The 27,949-nt window shown below is 46.9% G+C and overlaps 1 protein-coding gene and 1 pseudogene across 1 annotated transcript; one reads left to right on the forward strand and one right to left on the reverse strand.

Annotated features, from left to right (window-relative positions):
* Nucleotides 1–333: 333 nt before the first annotated feature.
* On the reverse strand, nucleotides 334–1,737 carry S100A7 (S100 calcium binding protein A7). Its single transcript, XM_045546365.1, has 2 exons — nucleotides 1,467–1,737; nucleotides 334–507 (listed from the first exon to the last, which is right to left on the reverse strand). Exons 1-2 carry the CDS (start codon nucleotides 1,605–1,607, stop codon nucleotides 343–345), a joined length of 306 nt encoding a protein of 101 aa, XP_045402321.1. The 5' UTR covers nucleotides 1,608–1,737; the 3' UTR covers nucleotides 334–342.
* Nucleotides 1,738–25,879: 24,142 nt separating this feature from the next.
* On the forward strand, nucleotides 25,880–26,344 carry LOC123634783 (annotated as a pseudogene).
* Nucleotides 26,345–27,949: the final 1,605 nt, after the last annotated feature.

The following is a 27,949-nucleotide window of genomic DNA, read 5'->3' on the forward strand; positions in this document are numbered from 1 at the left end:
GCAAGGCCCCAGGCAAGAGTTCTAGTTTACACCCTGACTGAGGCTCCTTGAGCTGGGTGGGAAGCCTGACTCCAGGTGTAGGAGCACAGGTGAATCTCAAAGCCCAACAGAAAAAGGTGACGCAAGCAGGTCTCCGGGCACTGGGAGAAGTGCCCTGGGAGCAGACAGTCGCTGGAGAGGACTTTTGCATCTAGTGGAGAGTCTACAAAGCAGTTAACCAGCCACTTTCTATTCTAAGATACACACAGCCAAGAAAAGGAGGAAATAACACAGTATCTGGTGGGAATAGACACTTTATTGTTCTTGGGGTCTCAAGAGGCCCCTGGGCTGGGCTGGGCTGCATCACTGGCCTCCCCCGGAACAGGGCTCTGCTCCGTGGCTCTGTTTGTGGTAGTCATTGGCTATGCCCCCCATCAAGGAGAGAAACTCAGAAAAATCCATGAGCCCATCCTTATTCTTGTGTTTTTTCTCAAAGACATCAGACAGGTAATCTACGCCCTTCTTTTCCTGTGAGGACAGAAACATACAAACAAGAAAAACGCCGTCACACGTGAGACTTGAATTGGGGAGAAGAGGAGAAGTGGCATCCTGTGGCAAGAGCAAGGCAAGGGGTGAGTGGGAGAGGAGCGGGTGGAAGACAGAGAGCAGCTCTCCTGGGCGGCTCCCAGGGGTTCCTCAGCTGAAGGACTCCACGGTGGGAAGCACCGGGGCTCTGGGCAGGCTCTGCCAAGAGCCACCCTAGCAAGGGAGTGAGGGGCCCTCATCCGCCAGACCCACCCTCCTGCCCTCCTCACAGGTGCTGTCCGCTTTCTCCCTGGGGCCCCACCCGGGCTGACCTCCTTCCTTTTTCTGTAATCTACTCTCCTCCCATTCAACTTCTTTCACATCCAAACGTATGAGTTCCACTTTCCCTTTCCTTAAGGCCCAGCTCTCTGGTACATTTTGCTAATAAGCTCAATGCATTCTAATAGGGAAAAACATCGCCCAGTACATGAGTGAGCTCTGCCAAACGTAAGGTGTTATGCTCATATCATCAATATTATGATTCCATTGAGCTCCATCCTGGCAAGGCTCCACGTGAACCCAGAGAAGTGACTCTAATGGAGGGAGGAGGGTACATTAGGCAGAAGAAATGGAGGCTCCAAGAGTGTAGGTGACCTGCCCAGAGCCACGCAGCAGGGGTGGCCCAGGGGCAGGACAGGAGCCCATCCCTCTGACTCTGAGACCCAGGCTCCATCCCCTTCATGGCCTGTCTCCCCATTGGGCTGGTCCTGGCTGGGCGCAGAGGGCTGGATCAGCAAGGCACACGGGGCTCAGCATTATCCAATAAAAATAGTGGATTCACCTACCAGACGTGAGTCCTCAGACATATCAGAACCCATGCAACCTGCCCAAGCATCACTAGCCCCTTAGACCACACAAATACAAAACCTGTTCCCACCCAAGGCAGGCACCTCCCGACTCACACAGGCACTGAGGAAGTTGGGGAAATTCTCCTTCATCATCTTCTGCAGGCCAGGCTCGTCGATCATGTCATCACTGCCGGTGTATTTGTGAAACAAGTCAATGAGGTCCATCATGGACTGCTCAGCCTGAGTGCTGCTCATCTTTGCTTTCACTGGGTTGTAAGAAATAAAGACAATGTTTTTTTTTCCTTGTCCACCAAGTGAGGGCCTCAAATTAGGACTATAAGAAGGGGATTGAGGAACAACTGAGAACGGGGCTAAGGTGGAGCAGAAGAACTCGTGTAGACATCTCTGTGTGGCGGGACCAAGTGCCTCCAAATGGGGAGGGTAGGACCACGTCTGCACCTGGACAGGCACTGGCCAAGGACAAGAGGGATGTAGAAGAGCAGATGTCTGCCCATGGGTAGGGCCAGAAAGAGGCAGAAGCAGGGATCCTCGGGGTCAACAATACAAGAAAAAAAAACCTAAATCCTGACGTGGGACCCCCAGCCCACCCAGCACTTGGCAGGCCCACTCCTCAAACAGCATCAAACCCACCTCCTCCTTCAGCTTCACAGTTAGGTGAGCATCACAGGGGCAGGGAATGTCTTTGGTGATCTGGTCTCTGACCCTCCTGGGCTGCTTCAGGAACAAGGGCCCCACCCTGACTCTAGCATGAGCTCTGTGTGGAAGGATGTGTGCAGGCTCCAGGGGTGGGTGTGAGTGTGAACATGAGTGTGAGCAGAAAACACAGCCCTGTCCAGACCATGGCAGAGGTCTTCCTGGACCACCTCGGAGTGACACAGAGGCACTGGGGAACACAGCTGGCCTCCATTTAACATGAACAGAAATACCTGCCCTGCTTCTGCGACTACTGGCAGGAGTTGGAGTGGAGGGTCCCTCCAGGTCTGTTCCTGGGGATTATCTGCCCTCTGTTCCTCTCTTCTCTCTGGATCACCAAGTCTCAATGGTTTTTACATAAAGAGAAAGTCTGACTTCCCAAGGCAAGTTCTATGGCCAACAGCTGCAGTCTAGGCTGAACTGGACCCCAAGCCAGAGAAATTAGACAGTGTAGCTCTCACATCCCAGACGTTCCAAAGACCAGGGAATGGCCTTGGCTCATGTGTGTGGACATATGATAACAAACTATCCTCACCTCCCAATGCAGGAGGAAGCTCTGTGCTAGTAGGTCACTAAGCAGAGCCCCCCAAGGCCTTTTGTGGCCAAGGCCAGGGGCTGAGCTCTGTGCCCAGAGGGTCACTGTGTACTCCTGGGGTGGGGTTGGAGTAGGAGACTTTGGCTGATCAGTACCCTACGTAGATAGGGACAGGTCATCTCACCAGGGCGCTATGCTGAGTCGGGGTCCCAGGCCTGGGGCTTAGGAGAGCCTTCAAAGCACTCTCTGGGGACCCTTAGCCCTCGAACGGTGTTGGGGAGGGGGCTCAGCAGTCTGGACCCTGACCTAAGGGTGAACCCAGGGAGAAAGAAAACAGGGAGGAAAGGGAGGGCCCTGTCCTCAGCTCCCACTGGGGACATTTCACAGGAGTTGACTCAGAAGATCCAAAAGGAGTACTGGGAAGGGTCTGGTCCAGTCACCTCCTGTACAGCCCCATGGGTGGCAGAGCTGTGACTAGACCCCAGGTTCCTGAGTCCTCACCACGGCCTTCCCCTCCTGCAGGCAGCAGAGCAGCTGGGCACTGGGCCCTTCTGGAAAAGGCAAGGACGCAGGTGCAGACTTACCAGGGCTAAGGAAGCGTCACGAGAGAAGGACGAGTGAGATGTGTGTGTCAGGACAAAGAGTAGTCCCTTTATGAGGCTCAGGCTGGCTCCTCCCAGGAGCTGGGAGCTGTGGGGCCACCTCTGCTGCCTGCTTCCTGGGGCCTTGCCCACTTCAGGTGGGTGGGACACACCTCGGAGGCTGTGCTCAGCGTTTCCCACCAGAGTCCCGGGTAAGCAGGTTCAGTACCTCCCGAGAGACCCCACCTGGAGACTTCTCCTGCCACAACCTTGATCTGGGGAGGGGGCGGCCAGTGGATGTGTCAGAATAGGACAGGGGATGGGGTAGGGAAGGCCACAACACTGGACCCAAAGAGGATGGAGTTTTGGACTCTGGAAGGCAGCATGCTCTCTGTTCGTACACCCAGTCCACCAACTCGTTGTGAACGCTAACTGTAACTACCACCTGCACTCACTGCACATTCCAGCTTGCCTAGATCAAGATTCCTGCTGTCCCTACATCTCCCTTTAGTCCCTTCAAGCCCGTGAGGTGGGTGCTGGTATCCCCAATTTAGGAAAGAGGAAATTGAGATGTAAGCAAATTTCCCGAGTTTACTCCGCTAATAAACAGCAAAGTCGGGTCACTCCACTGCCATCTTCAGGTCACATCCTCACAAGAGTTTGGGGAGAGAAGTGGTCTGGTGTCATGACCCACAGTGACCATCGAGGGATCCAGAGAGGGTAGGTGGGGTACACAAAGTCACCAGCTGAGCAGGGGAGACATGGGTCCAGACCCCTGAATACTGACATCGGGCCCCACACTCTTGAACCTCATCTAACAGCCCCGGGGGTGCCTGACCCACACTGGGCCCCCCTGCCTGGATTCTAGGGTGCAGTGACCCCTGTGGAATTGGCCTGGACACAAGGATTGGATAAAGTTCCCTCGAAGCCCCATGGTGGTGACTTCCCATAAAGTCTCCACCTTTCCCTCCTGCAGGCAGCAGAGCAGCTGGGCACTGGGCCCTTCTGGAAAAGGCAAGGATGCAGGTGCAGACTTACCAGAGCTAAGGAAGCGTCACGAGAGGATGAGTGAGACTTGTGTGTCGGGACAAAGAGCAGTCCCTTTATGAGGCTCTATGCAAAGCAGTGTGTGTAGGAGTCGATGCAAAGCAGTGCGTGTAGGAGTCGATGGTCGTGCCCTCAGCTCCCATGTGCCCCAACCTGCTGCGGAAAGGCCAGCCCAGGTGGGGGAACCAGGAGGCTGGATGTCAACAGCAGCATCCGAGGGCCTCTGGGGCCAGCCCTGCTAACTCACTGAGGGGTTCCTTGTCTGCCCTCTGCTCCCATGAAAACCCCACATGGAGTGAGGGAGCCTGGTGCAGACGTGGGCGCCCTGTGACTGGCCCCACCCTGAGCCTGGCGGTCGCTCCCCACACTGGTCCTCGCGCCAGCCCAGCCCCCTTCCCCACTTACGTCCACACTTGCCAGCACCAGACCCCGCTGACGCCCCCTTCAGCCCCTTCTCAGCCCCACTCAGGCTTCCCGTGAGGAGACACAGGAATCGTGGAGTGGGTGTTGCCTTCCGTCTGCAGGGGACCTGCAGGACAAATGGTCAGGGGGAAAGAGAGAAACTACAAAATAGTTTGTAATTTTTATATTTAAAATTTTTCTTTTGTTCAACTTTTTACCTCAGGCTCAGAGGCTGTGTTATTCGTAATCCTCAACTCCTGAATTTAAACGTCAATCAATCATTCCTTGCAAGTCTCTCTCATTTTACTCCATTGGTTTATTTTCCTCTGATCTCCACCCCCGTTCCACTGCCCCACACAGAAAATACTATGTGTTATCTCCATTTGTAAGTGTTCTTGCAAAACGTGTATGATCATTATGGCCCATGTGCTTTTTAAGCATTTTATGAGACAGATCAACCATATGGAAAGGTACACAAAACAAGGATGTACAACGGAATGAATCATCTCGAACACCTGTATCCATCACCCAGGTCAAAGATTCAAAAGTAGCCAACCGCCTTTATCAAAAAATCCCAAAACAACACATGTTGGCGTGGATGCGGAGAGACAGGAACACTCATACACTGCTGGTGGGAATGCAAACTAGTGCAACCCCTATGGAAAGCAATATGGAGATACCTTAAACAGATTCAAGTAGACCTACCATTTGATCCAGCAATCCTATTATTGGGCATATACCCAGAAGAACAAAAGTCATTCTTTAACAAAGACACCTGTACCCGAATGTTTATAGCAGCACAATTCACAATGGCAAAGATGTGGAAACAACCCAAGTGCCCATCAATCCACGAATGGATTAGTAAACTGTGGTATATGTATACCATGGAGTACTAGTCAGCTATAAGAAATAATGATGATACGACATCTCTTTGGTTCTCCTGGAGAGAGCTGGAACCCATTATATTAAGTGAAGTATCCAAAGAATGGAAAAACAAGCATCACATGTACTCACCAGAAAACTGGTTTCCCTGATCATCACCTAAATGTACATCGGGGAAGGATACCAATTGGATATCACACTGGGATGGGGGGAGGGGGGAGGGGATGGGTGTATGCCTACATGACGAGTGCGTTGCACACCCTCTGGGGAATGGTCATGCTTGAAGGTGCAGACCCGGGGAGGTGGGGGGGGGAGGGGATGGAGGTATGACTATATGATGAGTGCCAGGCGCACTGTCTGGAGAATGAGAACGGACGCGCCTGGGACTCTGACTCGGGGGGATGGGCAGGACATGGACAATGTATATGACCTGAACTTATGTACCCCCATGATGAGCTGAAATAAAAAAAAAAAAAGTAGCCAACCTCTCCTCCTACCGCTGCCCCCTCACCCTCGACCCAAGACAATCACTCCTAGACCTTGATGATAAGGCTTTGTCTTTATTTGACATACTTTTACTAACTAAGCACACACCCCAAACGCTGTAGTTTTGCCAGCTTTATGCACTTTAAGTGATAGTTTTTTTTTGTTTTTTTTTTGAGACAGAGTCTTACTCTGTTGCCCGGACTAGAGTGCTGTGGCGTCAGCCTAGCTCACAGCAACCTCAAACTCCTGGACTCAAGCAATCCTCCTGCCTCAGCCTCCCCAGTAGCTGGGACTACAGGCATGCACCACCATGCCCAGCTATTTTTTTCTATATATATTTTTGGTTGTTTGGCTAGTTTCTTTCTATTTTTAGTAGAGACGGTGTCTCACTCTTGCTCAGGCTGGTCTTGAACTCCTGAGCTCAAGTGATCCACCCACCTCGGCCTCCCAGAGTGCTAGGATTACAGGCGTGAGTCACCGTGCCTGACCTTATATTTTCTTTTCCATCTGCCTTTCTTTGCTCAATAGTAAATGTATAAGGTTTATGTTATAGCATTTGTTTCATGTTGTATAATATTTCTATGAATATGACCATAACTTCCAATAATCTTCCTCAGATGCCATATGTAGTTCATTTTCTATCTTCTCTCTTCACTGGTTTCTTGCTCAGGCCACCAGGAATTTAGGCCAGTGACCTACATTCTCCTGTTTCATCAGCCCCCATCTGGTGAGGTAAACTGGAAGGTCCCAGGTTAGGCCCTGACATGTGTCAACCCTGGGCTGTTTAGGGAATGAGGAAGGAAAGTACCTCGGGACAGAATCCCAGGCCCCATGAAGCAACTTCAGATCATTCCTGCTTGCTGCCAAATCCATCAGTGTTGGCAGCTATTATCAGCAGCCAGTCACACTCCAGCATCACCTGCTGTCACTCACCACCCCCAGAAGGGCTACAAGGAATCTTCTAATGCCTCAGCCAAAAAGACCTTTGGCACCTTCAACTACACAGCCAGGTCAATTCTGTCTTGGAACCATCTCTAAGGCATTTGTTCCTGGGCCACTCTCTCATCTTACCCCTATGGCCTCTCAGACCTCAGCTTTCTTAGCCATTTTCAGCTGAGACCTGGATGCATTCATTCCATCTACAACATTTAATAAGTGTAAGGCATACACTTTGCTTTATGTTGAAGATAGGACAGTGCATTAAAAAGGGGATTCGGGTGAAGGAACTTATCTCACCTAGAGACGCTCACATTTTAGAAGAGAAGGAAAAATAGAACCTGTAGCTGCTCAGCAATACATGATGAGGCACTGTTGACCCCAACTTCTTCAGGGAGGAGAGATGGGCAGAGGGAAGCCAGGCTGGACGTGGCACTTGAATAAAGGCTACACCTAGTGACCTTCCAGCAAGCAGGCCAGGGAGAGGGACCCAGACAGCGACCTGTGGGCAAACGCTCAGGGGCAGGAAAACACACCATGTCACAACTGAAACGATTTTGATGAAGCCAAGGTTGGTGCTAAGGGTTTGAGGAGAGAGAGAGGCTCGGGACAGGCACTCATTGTGGCCATCCCACACCCAGCCCCTCTTCCAAGCTAACTGATCTCCAGGTGTGCTTGGGCGTCAGACTGCCCAAGGCCAGGAACTGGGTCCCACTTGGTCTGAGCCACTCCTGAAAGTCCTGTCCCTGCTTTCCCTGCCTCCTTTGAGCTAAGAGTGACCATGTGTACCACTCAGCTCCAGCCAGGGAAACTGAGTTCTGCTGGGTGGGGCTCCTGGAAACTCTTCCTTCCTGGCTAGAGGGGACAGGGGCAGCTGGCCCTGCCCTCTGCTCCTCCCCCGCCCTATTCCTGGGACCCACCTGCCAGGCACAGAGCCATCCATCAGAAAACATCAGCTTCCCTGTTGTCCCTGTGCATGCCCTGCATGCCACATGAGCCCTCCTCTAGCTCCCGGACTTGAACAGTATCACCATCTCGCCTTAGCACTGCCCTCTACCCTCATGTCTGCTCCATGCAAGCTGTTCTCACCGTCCCCCTGCCTGAAGCCTCCTGCCTCAGCTTCGGTGTGGGGGTGTCATTCTTCTCCCCACCCCAGAGCTGAGCAGGAGGCCAGGCACTGACAGGGGCTCAGGCCATCTGAGGAGAGAACCACACAAAGGGATGAAAGGCCAATCCAGGAGGGAGAGCCTGACCCACCCTCCTACCCACATCAGGACTCAGCCCCAGGACTGCAGCACAGAGCAGAGGGGTAGTTCTTAGTCCCTTGTTATCCTCTCTCCTTCTAGGAGGACAAAGTGCACAGGTGTCCCTCAAGTCACAGGCATGTGTCTGTTACCATCTTCATGGCCCACCTTGGGATCAAGAACCATCATATGGTAAGTGACTCTGGCCTGCCTCCCCCATGGCCTGTGGAGACAGCCACACGAGGGTCGAGAGAAGCAGGAGGCTGATGGGTCTCTGCTCCTTACTTCTTCCAATCTTCCAGAACCTCCCTGGAGCTGGGAGAGGAAAGCACCTTCAGGGTATCTTCCCTCTCCAAGGGAAGGAGTGTGGGGCCATGAGGATGGGCTGAATCTCCCTCTGTTCCATCTCAGGTCGGCTGATCCCAAGGCTCAGCAGGAAGAGTGGGTCATAGAAGCACTCAGGACCTCAAGAAAGCCTTGATAGGAGCAAACATAGACGGGCCAATCCCATGCAGTGGAGAATTGGCCAGGGAGAAAACCCAGAACTGGGTCTTCTATAAAAGTGTACCTACAATTTAAGAAGAGAAAGATTCCTCTAGTGAGCAGGGCTCTGACATGCCAGATCCCTGTGACTCTGTCTAAGGCTCCCCCTGGAGACATTGTCACCTATATTTTTGGCAATGTGCAGACTCAGAGCGTCTCCAAATGTAGAGCTCAGTGTGATGGGTGCTTATCCAATTCTGACCCTCATTGTATGTGCAGAGATGCTGAGGCCCAGAGATGTATGCGCCTTGTGCATATGCTGAGAGAGTGGCAGAGCTAGGTCTAGACTTGACTTCCAGCCCATGACTGCTCCTCCTCTTCCTACATGAGTGGGCAGCAGAGCAGACTGGAGCAATGAGCATTACCCTGGAGGAAGCAAAGGGGCGGGCCCTAAATCCACCTGACTCAGAACCACAGAGGAGGAAAAGGAAGACCTGTGGAAAATATACATCTGGCCGAAAGAACAGAGGACCTTCAGTGAGTCCCAGAGCTGGCCAGGTGCCTCAGGCCATGAAGTTTGGCTGTGTTCCACCTCTTTCCCAGAGCATGGTGGCCCTGCCCAGAAATTCCCAGCAGAGCCCCAGGGCCTGCTGGGACCTGCCCCACTCAGACAAACTCATCCTGAACCTCCTGCTCCATTGCAGGCCCAATGGAGCTAGGGTAAAATTGGTAAGACTGTGGGTTGGAGCAGAGTTCAGAGGTTTGCTGAGCCCACAGGACGTGACTTTGGGTCCCTCAGAAGGCAATATTGTTTCTGTTCACCCATTCAGGAATAATACCTAATAATAAAAGGACCACTGCTTGTGAACAATAGGTACCAAGCACTATGCCAGTGATTTAGTTTCCTAAGGTGGAAGAGCTGAGATCATTGATTTTAGATTGTTCTTCTCTTCTGTTATATGTATTCACAGCTAAAAATTACCCTCTACACACTCCTTTTGCTGCATCCCAAAATAAGTTTTGGTAATTTGTATTTTCATTTTCATTTAGTTCAAAATATCTTTAAATTTCTCTTGAAATCAGAATCACTACCCCCACTCTCTTTTGGTTTCCATTTGCCTGAAAGTTTGTTTTCCAACCCTTGACCTTGAGTCTGAAAGTGTCTTTGTGGGTTAGATGTATTTCCTGGAGACAGCAGATACTTGGCTTATAATGTTTTATCCACTCAGCCAGTCTCTGTTTCTTCAAAGGACAATTCAAGCCATTCACATTTATTGAGAGGATTGATATTTGGGGTAGATTTCTGTTCATATTGTTGGGTAAGTTCTTATTGCTTTGTTTTACTTCTTGAGCCATTGTGGAATCAGTATTCTGGGCTTTATCTTTTCAGTGTTTTTAATTTGGTGAGCATCTATTGTGCTGTTCAGTGTGCAGTGCAGGTCTGAGTACTTCCTGCAGAGCATGTCTGGTCTTCGCAAATTCCATCAGTGATTGCTTGTCTGGGACAGTCTTTATTTCTCCCTTATAGATGAAGCTCAGTTTTTCCAGGTGAAGAATTCTATGTTGGCCATTGTTCTGTTTAAGAAGATTGAGGATGGGTCCCCAGTCCCTTCTGGCTTGTAGATTCTTGTTATCAGATCTTTATCGGATGTGTAGAAAGCAAATATTTTCTCCCATTCTGTAGATTGTCTATTCACTCTAAGGACAGTTTCCTTGGCTGTGCGGAAGCTTTTTAATTTGACCAGGTCCCATTTGTTTATTTTTGTTGCTGTTATGATTGCTTTGGGGGTCTTCTTCCTAAATTGTTTACCTAGCCCAATGTCTAAAAGAGTCTTCCCCACATTTTCTTCCAGAATTCTTATAGGGTTTCATTTGAGAAGCCTACAGTTAGTCTGATAGGTTTACCTTTGTAGGTTATCTGTTGGGGTTTTTCTTGGGTTTTTTGTTTGTTTGCTTCTTTGTTTTTTGTTTGTTTGTTTGAGACAGAGTGTCACTCTGTTGCCCGGGCTAGAGTGCCATGGCATCAGCCTAGCTCACAGCAACCTCAAACTCCTGGGCTCAAGCAATCCTCCTGCCTCAGCCTCCCGAGTAGCTGGGACTACAGGCATGTGCCACCATGCCCGGCTAATTTTTCTATATATATTTTTAGCTGTCCATATAATTTCTTTCTATTTTTAGTAGAGACAGGGTCTCACTCTTGCTCAGGCTGGTCTCGAACTCCTGAGCTCAAACAATCCACTCGCCTCAGCCTCCCAGAGTGCTAGGATTACAGGCGTGAGCCACCGGCCCGGCCTATCTGTTGTTTTTGTCTTACTGCTGGAAGGATTTCCTCTTTCGTGTTTACTTTGGCCAGCCTGATAATTATGTGCCGTGGTGTTTGCCTCTTCAAGTTGAGTCTTCCTGGAGTTCTGTGTCTTTCTTGTATCTGAATATCTAGGTTTCTGGGCAGGCCAGGCATATTTTCCTCCAGTATGCCAAGAAAAAGATTCTCCAGCCCTTGTGTATTTTCTTCTTCTCTCTATGGGATGCCTATAATTCTTATATTTGGTTTCTTTACATAATCCCATGTTTCTTATATATTCTGCTCATGTATCTTGCTTCTGTGTTCTTTTTCTTCATCTGATTTGTTTAGCACATAAGATTATCTTCATGCTCTGAGATTCTTTCCTCTGCATGATCCACGTGCACACACACACACACACACACACACACACACACACACACCCCACCATGACAGTTCACAGTGTCCATAGATCATACTCTGGTACAGCCTCCATTCTAACAAAATCAACATTTAGTGATGATCTCCTGCTTATGAGTGTAAGTGCAAGCAGGAATAAATATCCTGGGAATACTCCAAAAAAAGTTGTAAGCTGAGGTTGTAGCCCCAGTTGCTTCCAGACTGAAAATCAGAACAAATGCATGCCAATTTCTTGATCTGGTGGAGAGTTCAGAAGGTCTTCAGATCAGCCACGTTGTGGGTTGTCTCTGCTGCTCACTCTCAATCAACAAAATCAGGCCAGGCACGGTGGCTCATGCCTGTAATCCTAGCACTCTGGGAGGCCGAGACGGGAGGATAGCTCGAGGTCAGGAGGATCGCTCGAGATCAGGAGTTCGAGACCAGCCTGAGCAAGAGCGAGACACTGTCTCTACTAAAAATAGAAAAACCATGATCTGGCCAACTAAAAATATATATAGAAAAAAATTAGCCGGGCATGGTGCCGCAGCTATTTGGGAGGCTGAGGCAGGAGGATTGCTTGAGCCTAGGAGTTTGAGGTTGCTGTGAGCTAGGCTGACGCCAAGGCACTCACTCTAGCCCAGGCAACAGAGCGAGACTCTGTCAAAAAAAAAAAAATCTAAAAGCTCAGCATTTTAAGAAAAGGTCAGATCTAAGGAAGAGTGCCTGTCCTTGTTTGCTGGGATCCCTAGATACCAGTGTTTTGGTGCTAAAACTGGGAAAGTCCCCATCAAGCCAGAACAAGTTGGACAACCTAGTCCTAGCAGATCGTTGGAGAGATGTGTGCACATGATTACACCACATAGTGCTTACTAGTATTGGAGCTCAACTGGGGCGACAGCCAAAGCAAAAAGATAATAGCATCTTTATCACCACGAACTCCCTACTAAAGGAGCACCCCATTTTCACCTGAGACATAGAAGTGGGTGGCGGATAACAGACTAAAAATCTCTTCCCAAAGAGAACTAAATCCGTGTTGGCGGCCCAGTCAGAGAAGATATCCAGGGCCCTGTTAAAGATGGGACCTTTTCAGTCAAGTGGGGAGAGCGAGGACTTGAGCCTCAAGGGTAATGGGGCTTTGCTGTCCACCTGCAGGCCCGTGGAATGACCTCTCCTTCTTCTAGAGCAGGGAAGACTGTGGCCAGGGCAATGGAGCTGAGGGCAAGAGGGAAGAGGAGGAAGATTGATTTGGCTCCCAAATACTTCCTTGGAACACTTTAACAAGCCTCAAGCCTAGATTGCTAATAATGTAACAGCGAGGAGGAGGGTTAGTGGCCAAAGGGATGGAGTGGGCTCTGGGCACCCTGGGTATGTCTTTGTCCTCAGCTCCCATTGGAGGCATTTTCCCCAGTGGTTCACCATGACTGGAGACTCATAGTAGCCATTTCTGAGCTGGAAAGGTGTAACCGAATACCATGATTTTACAGATGAGGACACTGAGGCACAAGGAGGGAATGACTCATCCAAGGTCGCATTGTCTCATTGGTGGCAGAGCTGGTGAACTGAGGCAGGCTGATAATCAGTTAAAGGTAATTTTCCCTGCTCTTCAGGGACAGCTGTGGGCTTTACTCCTGAGGAATCAAAGAGGCTGACTTGGGGCCTATGATGAGTCACTGAGGAGGACAAGCTGGTAAGGAACAGGCACTTTTCCCGGGCCCAGGGCTGGCCCCCCTGTGCCAGCATTCCGCCAGCCCCCTGGACATAGTGCCCATGTCCAGCAACTGCCAACATGGCCCAGGGCCCACGACCCTGTCCTTCTGAGCCTTCTGATCCACCCCAAGCCCCAGGGCTGAGGCACTGTCATTGAATATATTCAGTTGGAGCAGTGAGGAGCAGTTTGCTGAGCCCCACAAAACACAACATTGTGCGTCTGGGGAGGGAAACGTGGTCTCTCCTGGTTCACCTTTCCAATCATTCAAAAATACTAGCTATTAAGGACTACCGTTTATTGAACACTTTGTGCCAGGCAAGTGACATTTACATTTGTGATTTACATGTGTCCTTTTGTTTAGTCTGCAGGAAAATCCTTTTAGGTGAATATCATCATCTCATCATACAGGTGAAAAAACAGACTTAAAATGGTTCCATGACATGGACAGGTCACCCACTGGGTAGATGCAAAACCAAAATTCAAACCCAGGACAGCATGACTTCTAAGCCCCATTCTTTTATTTATTTATTTATTTATTTTGAGACAGAGTCTCACTCTGTTGCCCAGGCTAGAGTGCCATGGTGTCAGCCCAGCTCACAACAACCTCAAACTCCTGGGCTCAAGCAATCCTTCTGCCCCAGCTTCCCGAGTAAACGGGACTACAGGCATCTGCCACCATGCCCAGATAATTTTTTCTATATATTTTTAGTTGTCCAGCTGATTTTTTTCTATTTTTAGTAGAGACGGGGGTCTCACTCTTGCTCAGGCTGGTCTCAAACTCCTGATCTCAAACAATCCCACCACCGCCCCCCCCCACCTCGACCCCCCAGAGTGCTAGCTAATCCCCATTCTAACCCCTCCACTACGCTATAGAGTTCCTGGTTTGCACGCCAGGGCCTGTGGGGCAGGAGCCCCCTGTTCAGAGGGCAGATGGCCATGTGCCTTCATAGCATAGTCCCCTGCGGCCTGACAAAGGCAAACCCAGAGACCTCAGCCCAGGGTGGCAGTGAATGGGACCTCAGCAGGCTCCGAAAGCCTGGCTTTCTTCAGCCCACAGGCCACTCTGGAAAGAATTTTCTGTCCTGGAGTTTAATATCAAGTTACAGCATCTAAAACTGAGATTTAAATATTACCATAAAGAGCCCTGGGTTCCAAGAAAGCATGAGAAATAGATAAGATTTGTCTCCTAAGATCTGCCTCCTGGTATGGACACAGCTTTTGGGGCGTATGCTTTTGTCCTGCTACTCTCCCAACTATTTATCAATAAAAGATCCTATAATGTCATAATTTTCCCCTGTTAATGATGATATTCTAGAGCTATACTGTTCAATACTGTAGCCACTAGCCAAATGTGGCTATCAAGCACTTGAAATGTGGCTAGGGTGACTAAGAAGCTGAATTTTTAATTAATTTTAATTTAAATTTAAAAATTAAAGTGGTGTAAAATATTCTTTGATTAAATAAACACTGTTGTTTTGATACGACCACATTTCACTTTAACTATTAAAAGTGTATTGTCCAAATTCAGATGTGCTGTATGTGTAAAGCACATACAGAATTTCAAAAACTTTAGTAAGAAAAGAAGAATGTAACATATCTCACTTAGCAATTTTACATTGATTCTGCACTGAAATTATAAGATTTTATATACTTGGGTAAATGGCATTCTTAAAATTAATCTTACCTGTTTCTGTTTACTTTTTCAGTGTGGCTACTGAAATATTTAAAATTACATCTATGGTTCACATTTTACTGTATTTCTAGTGGACAGTGTTATCTACAACTCACTAAAAAGAAAGGAATGGTCTATAACCAGGAAAAAGCTTCAAGCTCCATTGTTCTCAGGGCAAGAAGAAGGGGCTCCCGCTGAGAAGGTCAGAAGGCTGGACAGGGGCAGCACAAGGAGTGTGAGCGTTCAGGACCAAGGACAGCACAGCTCCTGACTCAGTTTCCTGTTGCTGCTGTAACAAATAACCACAAACCTCGTGGCTTAAAACAACACAAATTTATTATATCATAGTTCTGGAGATCAGAAGTTTCAATGGGATAAAAATCAAGGTGTCAACAGGGCCTTATTCCTTCTAGATGCTTTTGGAAAGTATCTTGTTTCTTTGTGCACCAATCCTGATGACACCTTGATCTCAGACTGTTGGCCCCCAGAACTGTGAGAAAATAAATTTCTGTTGTTTAAGCTACCGAGTCTGTGGTATATTTTTATGGCAGCTCTAGCAGACCAATATACCTTGATTGTTGGCCTTGGGAGACCCTAAGCACAGACCCATCCAAGTTCACCCAGACTTCTAACAGACAGAACTATGAGATAACAAATGGATATTGTTTTGAGCAACTGAGGTTGTGATCATTTGTTATGCAGCAATAAAAAACTAACATATTAGCAGTCATGGCCATGCATAGTTAAGTAGTTACTAACCAGCCCAGTATGGGAAGGGCGTCTAGGAATATTTCTATACCCACTGTGTTGACTCACCCAGTTTCATGAAAGGAAGTGTAGGGACAGAGGTTATTTCGTGATATGAATTGCTCAATAGTGCCCAACACCAGAAGTATGTGGACAATGTAGGAAAAACAAAGTTTGAATTGTAGGAGCCAGAAGCTCTTCTGTGAAAATTCTTCTAATCATCAGCTGAATAAAATTATAAGCAGCGTATATAGTTCCCATTGGCACTTAGTTAAACAGAAGCTCTCTCATTCAGCAATATACAATAATGATCAATGTACATGAGAATCAAACAAAATAGGATTTATCAGGACTCTTGTGTTTGAAGGGCACAAAGCTATGACAAATTGCTACAGATAGTGAACATATCTGTATGGAATTGCATGTTTTATTTATCCAGCATATTAGCTACCAATTTAGCAAATCTGAAACATCTTGTCCTGATGAAGCAGCATACAAAGTTGCCAACAACACAGCAAAATGAACTGAAGAAACAAGTACTCAAGAGACAAACTCTTACTCATATTTACCAATAAGTCAACGTATGTAGCATGAGTAAGTTAATTAGACAATTGTGTAGCTCAGTACAACATAATGATAACTTTATATGCAGCTGAATGTCTCTTGTGTAATCCTTTATTTGAGATTGATTTTGTGTATTTTTCCGATTACCCATCCGTATCACAATTGAAATATGATGGGAAGTGTTCTCATGAAAGCCAGCATGTATCCTGAAAAGAAACAAGACTGACAGAGCTTCAAAATTCCAAAAGGAAACCAAAAACTCTGATGGTCAAAATTATGAAGGTAAGGAAAAGAATCTAATTTAGATCATTAGAATCAAATTAGATAATAAAAAGAACACTATAAGAGTTAAAGACAATAATGAGACTTGAGACACTCATAAACAGGAAATGAAAAAGCAGAAGGAGGATGAAAGCAGTAGTAAAGGAAAACATAATTTTATGGTCAACAGAATATGCACACAGGTAAGCAAGCAGAGCAGCATCTTCATTTTAATGAATTTGTTGATTTCGATAAGTAGCGGGAGATTTCATTACAGCCTGTTACAGTGAACAATAATCTCATTCAACATTGTTTAATCAAAGATACTTTGTTTTTTCTATATTGTCATCACAATTACACAGAGTCAAACAAAACAAATAATGGGCAAAAGAGATGCTTCTCAGATATTTTGAAATAAAATATAATGATCAGACTAGTATCAGATCATGGCTGGCTGGTCTGTTCCAAAACTAAAGGGATCCAGTCAGGAAAGAAAAACCACACAACAGCTTGAACAGGGAAAGTTTAATATAAAGAATTATTAGGCTGGGCATGGTGGCTCAGGCCTGTAATCCTAGCACTCTGGGAGGCCGAGGCAGGAGGATCACTTGAACTCAGTATTTCAAACCCAGTCTGAGCAAGAGTGAGACCCCACCTCTACTGAAATAGAAAAATTAACCAGGCACAGTGGTGCACACCTGTAGTCCCAGCTGCTCAAGAGGCTGAGGCAGGAGAATCACTTGAGCCCAGGAGTTCAGGGTTGCAGTCAGCTATGATGACGCCACTGCACTCTAGCCTGTACAACAAAGCAAGACTGTGTCTCAAAAAAAAAAAAAAAGAATTATTAATTATATCAGGGGGTTGGAGTAACAAGGGATTGGCTAGCACAAATGAAAGAGGACTCTAAGTGTATAAGAAGAGCAGGTATAAAGAGCAGCCACTACCCCTAGGCTGAGATAGAGCACTTGAGGAAGAGCCCCACCCACCCACTCACTCACCCTCAGGGCTGAGCCCTTATTGAAAAGGACACAGCTACAGTTCACTGGATGGCAGAGAAATTGTTGTGCTGCCACACCAGTGGAACTTGCTGGAAATCCTCCCTCTCCCATACCAGGGAAAGCAGTGTCTCATTGAGGCACTCTGCTACAAAACTGTCTAAAGAGCCAGGTGCTGGAGAAAGCTACTGGCCTCAGTGCACTGCAGGAGCTGGGCATTGGAGAAACAGGGCCTGGCACTAGCAAGACCACTGGTGATACAGGAGCCTGGTACTTGAAAAACTGCCCCTGTGTAATAAGTCAGGGTTCTCCAGAGAAACAGAACCAACAGGATGTGTGTATATAGAGACAGAGATTTACTTTAAGGAATTGACTCATGATTGTGGAAGCTGGCAAATTCAAAATCTGCAGGGTAGGCCAGCAGGCTGAAGACCCAGGGCAGAGCCAATGCTGCAATTCAAATCCAAAGGCCACTTGTCAGCAGAATTCTCTCTTGCATGGGGAGATCAATCTTTGTTCTATTCAGGCCTTTAACTAATTGGATAAGGCCCACCCACATTATGGAGGGCAATCTGCTTTAACCAAAATTCACCTATTTAAATGTTAATTTCATCCAAAAACACCCTCACAAAAACATCCAGAATAACATTTGACCACATATATGGGCACCATGGCCTAGCCAAGTTACCATAAAATTAACCATGATACCATGCAGTAGAGAAGTTGCATGTGCTGCAAGAGCTAGATGCGGAGAAACTGCCCGTGCTGCAGGAGTTGGGTTCTGGGGAAGCTGAGCATGTGGCAAGAGCCAGGCCCCAGAGAAGCCACATGTGCTGCACAACCTGGCACCAGAAAAACTCTCCACACTGTGAAAGCTAACCAAACAGGCACACAGGAACCAAAAAGGAAAATCCCTTCCTCCTGCAATATCTCTCCAGCACCCTGAACTGACAAAGTATAACATTGTGCCAGCTGGCAAGGGACAAATGTTTAAAGGGCCCATATCCATTTCACCGAGCAGACCATGAAGGGTGAATTTGGAGCTGAGAGGCAAAACCTGATAGCTGGTACAGATACCATATATCATTTTGTTTGTTTCCTGTTGTCAACAAGACCAACATTACCTATATCAGACTGTTTTTCAGACTAGATGAATATATTGAGAATCTTGAAAGTAATTAAGATTCCAAAGAGTAGAATAAGGCCATGTTTACTTGAATTCCATGTAAATCAAATAAAAATACACTGACTAGACCAATAGCTTTGAAGAACATATGAGAAAAAATATTCAGTATCACTACATAGTGCTAAAAAAAAAAGACTTTCAGTTATTACACTTTTAAGTGAAAGAGATTTGCTCTTTAAAGGTGACACTGAGGAGTGGCACTTTTCAAATAATAGGAATTTCATTAAAATCATCAAAGTAATTGCCAAACTTGATTCATTTTTTCAAGAGCAGTTGAGAAAATGTCAAACTGGAAAAAAATGACTTGTTTATCCAAAACAGCATACAAAGAACTAATCAAACTAATGAGAAAACGTACAAAGATGAGATAGTAAGTCAAATAAACAAGACACCACATATTACTCCACGACTGCATGAAGATTCTGATTAGTTGATGACTATTGTGCACAATCATATTGTAAAAAAAAAAGAAAGCAATCTTTTACTTTTTCATCATCTGAAAACCACGAATCTGAGTTTATTCAAAAGTGAAAGAAGTACTTGATGTTTGTAACCTGTCACAGACAACATTCTCTGGTCCATCACATGACAACAGTTGTTCTGAAAGGCGAACACAAGGGCCATAAGCTCCCTTTGAAGAGGCTAATGAGCATGTGGAATGTGCGGCTTGCAGAGCTCATCCCCTGCGTCCTCTTCAGAGAAAGGTGCCTCCCCAATATCTAAGGCTGCTCACTACTTTTGCATTTGGCAACAGTTACATAACTCATTTTAGGTTCTTCGTATCAATGAAGTATTTTAAACACAAGCCAGCTTGAATTTTACTTTGAAAAATCTAAATATGATGAGATGGCGCTCCCATAATAAAGCTGTCTAAGCCTTGCAACAGGGATACAAGAACATTTCAAGGACTCAACTATATTTTTGAAGACTCAGAAAAGAAACATGAGCAAGATTCAAAAAGTCGAGAGAAGTTGAGTGTGCCTTTTAAACTATAATTGGGGAAAACATTTTACAGATGTCAGTATAATAAATGATAAATTGCAGATTTAGATGGGCATAGATTTATTTACTAAAAAATCTAAGACAAAAATCCAGATTAAAAATTAGGGGTAGTTAACTTAGCCAGGTATGGTGGCTCACGCCTGTAATCCTAGCACTCTGGGGGGCCAAGGCAGGAGGCTTACTTGAGCTCAGGAGTTCAAGACCAGCCTGAGCAAGAGCAAGACCCTGTCTCTACTAAAAATAGAAAAATTAGCCAGGGGTTGTGGTGTGAGCCTGTAGTCCCAGCTACTCATGAGGCTGAGATGGGAGAATTGTTTGAGCCCAGGAGTTAGAGGTTGCAGTGAGCTATGATGACACCACTGCACTGTAGCCCAGGCAACAGAATGAAATATTGAAACAAAAGCAAAAAAGAAGAGAGGAGAAATCAGTATAAATTGTTCTGACATTGAGAATCATACTGTAAAATAAATAATTTCAGATCATACCAAAAGCAGTAGTTCAATACGAAAAGGAAATAAATAGAGTGTCTTCCATTTTAAACTACTTAAGGTTAAGTTTTATGAAAACTTAAGATGCCCTGAAATCTTATAGATCATATGTGAAAGAAATTCGATACAGTTTTTCCTTAGTAATAACTGTAAAAATTTATGTGACATTACATAACAAGTTGTGAAGCTGAAAACAAAATCTTTTCTAAACTATCAGCAGCAAAAAGAAACTCAATCAATAATATCAGAGAAAAGACTGAATTTTCCTTCTAGTCTCTATATAGGAAATGATTTTACAAAATGGTTGTATGAAGCAAAGATCATGGAGCCAAGAAAACATTTAAAAAATAAATATACACTTGTCACCCAGTTAATAGAAATATTATCATTTTTCTAGTTTGTGCAATGTTTGTGGTATTTGTCAACATTTTGAAATTTGTAGTTTGCTGTATCCCTTTTCTCAGTCTAAATAAAAATTCACTTTCGTGTTTAATTTTGCACTGGTGATTTTGTATTCTTTTTCCAAAAGGTGGTCCCCCAAAAAAGGATCAGGGCCCACAACCTCTGTATCCGGCCCTCACACTCTTACCCATTTTGTCCATGGCTTTGCCTACGCCATGCCCTCCACCTGGCATCCCTTTCACCTCTTCTCTGCCTGGAAAATTCTTTTTTTTTTTTTTTTTTTTTTTGAGACAGAGTCTTGCTCCGTCTCCTGGGCTAGAACGCCATGGCATCAGCCTAGTTCACAGCTCAAACTTCAGGGCTCAAGCAATTCTCCTGCCTCAGTCTCCCGAGTAGCTGGGATTACAGGCACATGCCACCACGCCCAGCTAATTTTTTCTATTTTTGGTAGAGACAGGGTCTCACTCTTGCTCAGGCTGGTCTCGAACTCCTGACCTCAAGCAATTCTCCTGCCTCGGCCTCCCAGAGTGCTAGGATTACAGGCGTGAGTCACCGCACCTGGCCTGCCTGGAAAATTCTTAACCCTCTTCAAAGCCCGATTCAAAAGTCATCTCCTCCATGAAGCCTTCCCTAGCTATCTCAAGAAAATGGAGTTCTGTACTGCCCCCCTTTCCTCACGCCAGGACACCACAGCACTCTTTTAGTCCTCCTTGGCCCCCTCTCAAGGCCCTGGAATTAGTGCGCTGCAGGAGCCTTCCCCAGCCAGACAGCAGACTCCAGGACAGGCACTGGGATGTCCCACCCACAACTGAAGCACACAGAGAACCTGTGTGTGGGGTGCAGTAAGGGGCAGCCGGGCATAGAGGGATAGCACTGGGCTAAGACACTGGCCCAGGAGCCAAGAGTGCAGGGTTCTACCTCCCTGTGTGACCCTGGGCAAAACCCATATTTCCTTTGTTTGAGAAGTGCTTGTCTTCTTATCCCTCAAAGAGAAGGGAAGTGCCTGCTTCACAGAGATAATGGGTATGAAAGCATCTGGAAGGGTAGAAAGTGCTACATAAATGTGGGGAGTGGTTGTATTATTATTGTGGACAGATCCAGGTTTGCTTGACGAGACACTGAGTGAAATCCTGTGACTTTGAATCAGAAATCTCCCTCACCAGGCACACCCCAGCTTATGGGTGCTGCAATTTCAGCTTTCACAGGGTGTAACAGCCACTAGATTAAAAGATTTATGTCAACTGCACAATGGGAAGGAGGCGCCCAGGCCCCCAAATGTCCCTGAGGCCAGAGCCCAACCCTCAGATGGACTTTACTTCCCGGATCATTATTGGCAGAGGGGACACGGGGTTCCTAGTTCATGCCCAAGCCCCTTCCTCTCCCATAGTTCAGCCCACTCATCACAATGAAGGTAATAAGTGCTACTCCACTCTGCACTGAGCTCCACCCTGGAGATACTGCCAGCACCAACATCCACCACTGACTTCTCACCCTCACTCAAAAAGATAAAATTCTACCAACACAAAACCTGCCCAAGATCTGCTTTTTTCTTTTAACGTGTGTGCCCATTTCCCCCAGCACTGTGGAGAAGTAGGGCCAAAGATGAGGGCTTGATTTGTAGCAAGAGACAGGTGCACATCTGTGTCTACCTGCCATGGATCTGGGCTCCCAGAGACTCTAGAGTGACCCACTGAGGGGCCAGCAGTTCCCTCTCCCTGCCCAGCCCTTCTTACCCACTGCACAGATTGGTGCGCAGGCCCTCTCCCCCCACGAGCCACTGCAGGGCAGAGCCAATGGCTGATTTGTCTTTAGAAATTCCCCTCTATTCTCCCTTTTGGGAAAGAGACTAAGCCTGCAAAGTGTAGCATGGTGGTCAGGAAACCTCAGCCCAGGAGCCCAAAAGTCCAGGTTCAGCCCCAGTCACATGTTTATTAGCTGTGTGATCTTGAACAAGTTCCCTAACCTCTCTGTGACTCTGTTTCATCATCTATGTAACGGGAGAATTATTAATATCTTTTCCATCATGTTGTGTAGATTAAGTGAGTTAACACCGTAAAAGTACTCGGAACAGTGGCAAAAGTACAGTATGTGCCCAATAATTGTTAGCTACCTCCTTGAACATATAAGCCCACGTGAGCAGAAATTTCCATCTGTTTTGTTCATTGCTTTTTCCCCAATCTCTAGAATGGTTCCTGCAACACAGTAAGTTTTAAATAGATACTGGATGAATAATATTTAATGACTGAATCTCCTGTCAGAGATGACTAAGCCTGGAGGGTCTGTTCTTGAGGGTGATGGAGGGAGGGCTGAGACAGCTTCACAATCAGTATGCAGAGTTTCGCCCTGTTTCAGAGCAGTACCACTGTCCCTGGCTCTGCCTGGAGCCTCCATTTAGAGTCAGCTGGGGTCATAAAATAAGAGTCACCTGTTTGCAGAGGTGGGAAAAGAGATACGGAGTTCACCTGCTCTTCTACAGACTTTCCGTCAGTCTTTCCTGCATCAGCACAAATACAGCACCCTCGTGGCAGCTCAGTGTGGTGTCAGGCACTGAGGTCAGGCCTTCAGGCTCAAATCCCACTCACTACTCATGAGATGTTTGACCTTGGACAAATGACTGAACCTCTCCAAGCCTCTCCTCACTTGTAAAAAATGAAAATAGTATCTAGCTTACAGCATCGCTTTGAAGACTAACTAGCATAATGAGTGTAAAGCACTTGGAAAAGTGGCTGGCACATAGTCAACTTTCAATAGATAAGAGATGATAGTAGTAGTAGTAGTATTTGTACACTTCTCTTCCCCAGGCTTCTAAATGTTCTCCCTCATCCTCTCTTCCCCTTTCTAATCCCATTATACATTCTTCACTCAGATTGACCTTTTTAAAGCATAAATCTAATCAATGGATTTCTTGAGCCCAGAAGTTCCAGGTTATGGTGAGCTATGATTGCTTCACTGCACTCCAGCCTGGGTGAGAGAGTGAGCCGTGTCTCTAAAAAGAGAAAAAAAATCTAATCAGTCAAGCTCATCCTGGTTTTGCTGTGCTTTCCCAGACACAGGACTTTCAGTACTAAAACCCGAATGTCCCAGGCAAACCAGAGCTAGCTGGTCACCCCAAGTCTCTCCCCTACATAAAAAGATGTACAAGCTTCCCATTTCTGTCTGAGCAATGTACAAGTCCCCGACCATTCAAGCCCTGGGTAATCTTCCCCCCACCCTCCGGGATCCAGCCTCTCCCCTCCCCGCCTGCTGCGCTGCATGCACTCTGGCCAGCTTCCTGCTCCACCATCCCAGCCCGTGCTCCTTCCCACCACAGAGGCTGCCCCCATGCTCTTCCATACGCCCAGGACACCCTTCCACTCTCTGTTCTACCTAGATAACTTGTGCTGTAAGGGTCTGTCAGGAAGACCTTCCCTGAACCCCCAGACAGGTCACGCGCCCTGTGGTAAGGACTCTTCGGGAGAAGCAAAAGAAAGGGACGTCTGCAGGGAAAGAGTCTCTCTTGTTTATTCCCAGCTGCACCATCAGCAGCCAGCACAGGGCCTGCCTCACAGAGAGATCAAAGTGGCTCTCCACGGAATTAACCAAATGTAAACACTCCATTCTCTGCTGGCACTGGAGTCATTAACTGGCAGCCTGCTAAGAGCAAGACCCTGGGAAAGACACGCCAGATTTGGAGAGGAGCTGGGTGGGGGACCTGAAGGGACAGATGGGAGGGGCCCAAGGGGCTGCTCTGCCTCCTCCTCAGCTCTGCCGTGCAAAGGAGTAGGCAGAGAAACCACTGCAGGGCATAAACATTTCTTAAAGCCCTCCTCACCCTGGGAATGAGGAACCTTGCCCTCCACACCCCTGCTCTCAGCCTGGGACCTGGGCTGGACTCACCTTGCCATAGGCACAGCCCTCCTTGGGAAGGGTTAGCGCTTAGACGTTGGCACCAACGCAGGGTGAGGTCTGTGATCTTACTGCCTGAATTCACCTCTGCACAACCTTCCTTGTGCGGCACATCTCAGCCTCTGCCTCCCTCCACGTTCCATGTCCTGCCCAGGCTTTCAAGCCATTTCCATCTTGTTGCTGCTCCCTGTTCCCACCCCAAACTCTGCCCTCTCCTGGAGCTCTACCCTAGTCCAGCACCCACACCACCCCGATCTCAGAGCTCTGCTGCCAGCAGGATTGTTTCATCTCTTGCCTTCTCAGTAGAGGCTATGTCCTCCTCCCTCAAACTAGCTCACCTCTGAGGCCCAGAGCTTTCTCCCCTCACCTAAGTGGCCCTCAGGAGCAAGGGCTGGGTCCCGCTCAGCTGGCAGCTTATTCAGGTCAGGGGCTCAGACTCCCTACTGAGGCAGGGTGTCCCTGAGGGCCTCCACACCCTCTGACTCGCTCTCCAAACCCTGGTTCAGACCTCTAGCCATGGGGGTCTTCTTGAGAATGTAGAGGAAAGGGGACAGTATGCCCTCATTCTAGCTCCCCAGGGAGCAAAGTTTGGCAGGAAGTGGGGAGGGGATCCCATTATGCCAGCAAAGAAAGGAGATGAGCAGGCCCAGCTTTAAATTGCTGCCAAGCCAGGAAATCAAAGGGCATCCATCTGGCTTCTGATATGGGGTTTGACCTGAGTTCCAACTCCCAAGGCTCCAGCGGGACTGACAGTGGCCACGGCCTGGGTGTGATCTGTTGTGGGTCCAGGGCCCTCGTGCCTGGCATAGCAAGCCTCCTCCAAGGCCATCCTCCTGGTTTCATCTACTGTGGCTCTCAAGGAAGCACAAGGAAGAGGATGGAAACTATTATTAATATTTACTCAGGGCTTCCTAAGTGTTGGCCTTGCCTACACTGCCTCACATTACCCAATTATTTGCAGGCCATTTCTGGATATTCTGAAATGGTCTGGAAAGGAAGAGGCAACCCCCCCCAACTCTTTTTCCAGGCAAATGTCTGCCAAACCCAGCCACTAAGAGTAGCTCCCTCCAGGACTTTGTCTCTGGCACCCACCCAAGAGCTAATGTGGATATGATCTCTCCATCAGCAATCGCTGGTGAGCTACGCAGCACCAGGTCCAACCCAATTAATACTGGGACTCTCCCTCCCCCCACCCCACCACCTCGCTCATCAACTTGGCTGAATTTGCACAGTCAAAGGATTCACAAATCTGACTACAGAGGCAGCTATAGGTTTTCAAAAGGACTCAACCTAGGGATTTAACAAAAGCACCATATAGAAGTCTTCCCAGAAATTTTTACCAGAGACATTTCTTCTCCCTCCCCCTGTCTCAACCCAAAAATCTCTCCAACTCTCTCATCTGGTTCCCTTCCCAGTCGCTCTCCTGGTCCCCTCTGTCCTTCACCACATTGCCATTCCTAGCCAAAAGTAGCCACCAGGACTTTCCATTCATCTAGCCACTGCCAGGCACCCTGGAGAGCAGAGGCACTTAGCAGTGCCTTCATGCCCTGCGGATGCAAGAGCAGCACCTGCCAGGTTTAGGTGCACACAAGTCAATTGTGCTTTTTTCTGCCTGACCTCGGCCATCATGGACTGCGTGCATACTCTGTGCAAGGGCCTGTCCCCGCTGGCTTTGCCCTATCGCTGCAATGTCCCCACTTGGCTGAAGTTGACATCTGATGACGTGACGCAAAGGAGCAGATTTACAAACTGGCCAGAAAAGGCTGACTCCCTCACAGATCGGTGTGATCCTGAGGGACTCACATGGCATTACACAAGAACATTTTGTGACAGGCAATAAAATCTTGAGCATCTTTAAGTCAAAAGGACTTGCTCCTGATGTTCCTGGGGCTCTCCACCCCTTAATGAGGAGAGTGGTTGCTGTTCAAAATCATGTCGACAGGAACAGGAAGGATAAGGGTGCTGAGTTCCATCTGATGCTGATAGAAAGCTGAATCGTTGATTGGCTCCATATTACAAGACCAAGCCACTAATAGTTCTTCCTCCCAACGGGAAGTATGAGTCATCCACAGCCTCTGCCCTGGTTGCATAAATTTATCTGTGAACTCAAGCAATGAAAAAGTCAGTTGTATTCCTTTATACTCGCAGCAGTTAGAAAAAAATTTAATAATGCCACTTGCTATAGAACAAAAAATTGAAATATCTAGGAATCAACCTAACAAAATATAGGTGGTCCCTGGGTTACCAACAAGACATGTTCCAGAAGATGTCTTCAGGTCGGATTTGTATATAATTCAGATCCCTGATAAACAGCACAGATGTGGTAATAATAATAATAATACAATTGCTCATATGTGGTAATAATAATATAGTGTAATACTGTCCCTAATAATAATAATATCCCTGTACTGTGATAATATGTTACAAAAACTGTTGTGCTCTTTCTTTTAATTCAAACAAATAGAAAATAAAATCAAACTTGTAAAAAAAGTTTAGATAGGAGATAGGAGAAATTTCAAAAGAGACTATTAAAGGTTAGCACTCACCTAACGTTGCATCAATGTCTTGCTTACCAGAAGGGGCATTTTTGAGACAAGAATGTAGCTGACATTAATGGGAAGGTGATGATGGAGACAGTGCTGGAGAGGATGGAGTGGGGGCTGGAGAATCAGGATTTGAGTCTGTTATGGGAGGAGGGGAGCTTACCACTGAAGTCGGTTTCTTGAAAAAGGTATCTATTTTTTTCATCATAAATGGACTTGTAGCAGCTGATGTTCTCAGTAACTGGCGACAAACCTTTGCAAACCACTCAATAGTAGAGTCTTGCTCCTTAAGCTTAGCAAATCCTGCTTCAGTGAGAAGCAGTCTTCAGCTAATTCTTTTGTGATAAACTTTCTTGGCTCTGGATCTTCTGATTCTCAGTGTTCTTGTGTTTCTATGAGCTGATTCTCTATCTATCTATGAGATTAGCCGCTGGCGCCTAAAGATGCTGTGGCAAGGAACCGCTTATGCCATGCGGGCTTGTTTATACACGTGGAAGAAACTAGTTCCCAAATTATTAATGTTATTATTTCATTATAAATTATCTTTACAGGGAGGCTTGGGAGCCCATTTGTAAGTATGGAACATCGTAAGTCGGGTCATCTATAACCGAAGGACTGCCTGTACATCAGTTCTGAAATGTCCATGGAAGAACCTAGGTAATTTGGAAGATGAGCAAGATGGTGACTGTGCCCGGCTAGATAGAAGACTTACTGGAAAGCAGCGTAAGACATTGAAGTCGAGGCACGGAGACAGAGAAGCAGAACGAAACAGAGATCCCAGAAATGGACCCTCACATAAATGGAAAGGTGATCTGTGAGCTCGCTGGGCATTGAGTGAGGCACTGGGGCGGGGGGATTGCAGATCAGTGGGAAGTGACACCCTCGTCAGGGCACAGGGGTAATTAATTGGCCACAGGGAGAAAAAACAGAATCAGATTTCATTCTACATTACATAGTATGCAAAAATAGATTCCAGCTGAGTTAAAAACTTACATTTTTTTAAAAAAACTTTAAAACTTCTAGAAAAAAATATAGAAAAAGATATTTATGACCTCAGGGTAGTAAAGATTTCCTTAAGAAGGGTGAAAAGAAACATAATCCAGAAAAGACAAGACTTCACTACATTTAAATTTAAATTTTATGTTCATCAAAAG

Source organism: Lemur catta, chromosome 3 (assembly GCF_020740605.2).
Source record: "Lemur catta isolate mLemCat1 chromosome 3, mLemCat1.pri, whole genome shotgun sequence".
Taxonomy (NCBI): Eukaryota; Metazoa; Chordata; class Mammalia; order Primates; family Lemuridae; genus Lemur; species Lemur catta.

What these genes read in the sequence shown, in the direction of transcription:
- S100A7 (XM_045546365.1), bottom strand. Translation starts at nt 1,607, where the DNA reads ATGAGCAGCACTCAGGCTGAGCAGTCCATGATGGACCTCATTGACTTG. An exon ending in CCAACTTCCTCAGTGCCTGT is followed by an intron (nt 508 to 1,466) that starts GTGAGTCGGGAG and finishes CTGTCCTCACAG; the next exon opens with GAAAAGAAGGGCGTAGATTA.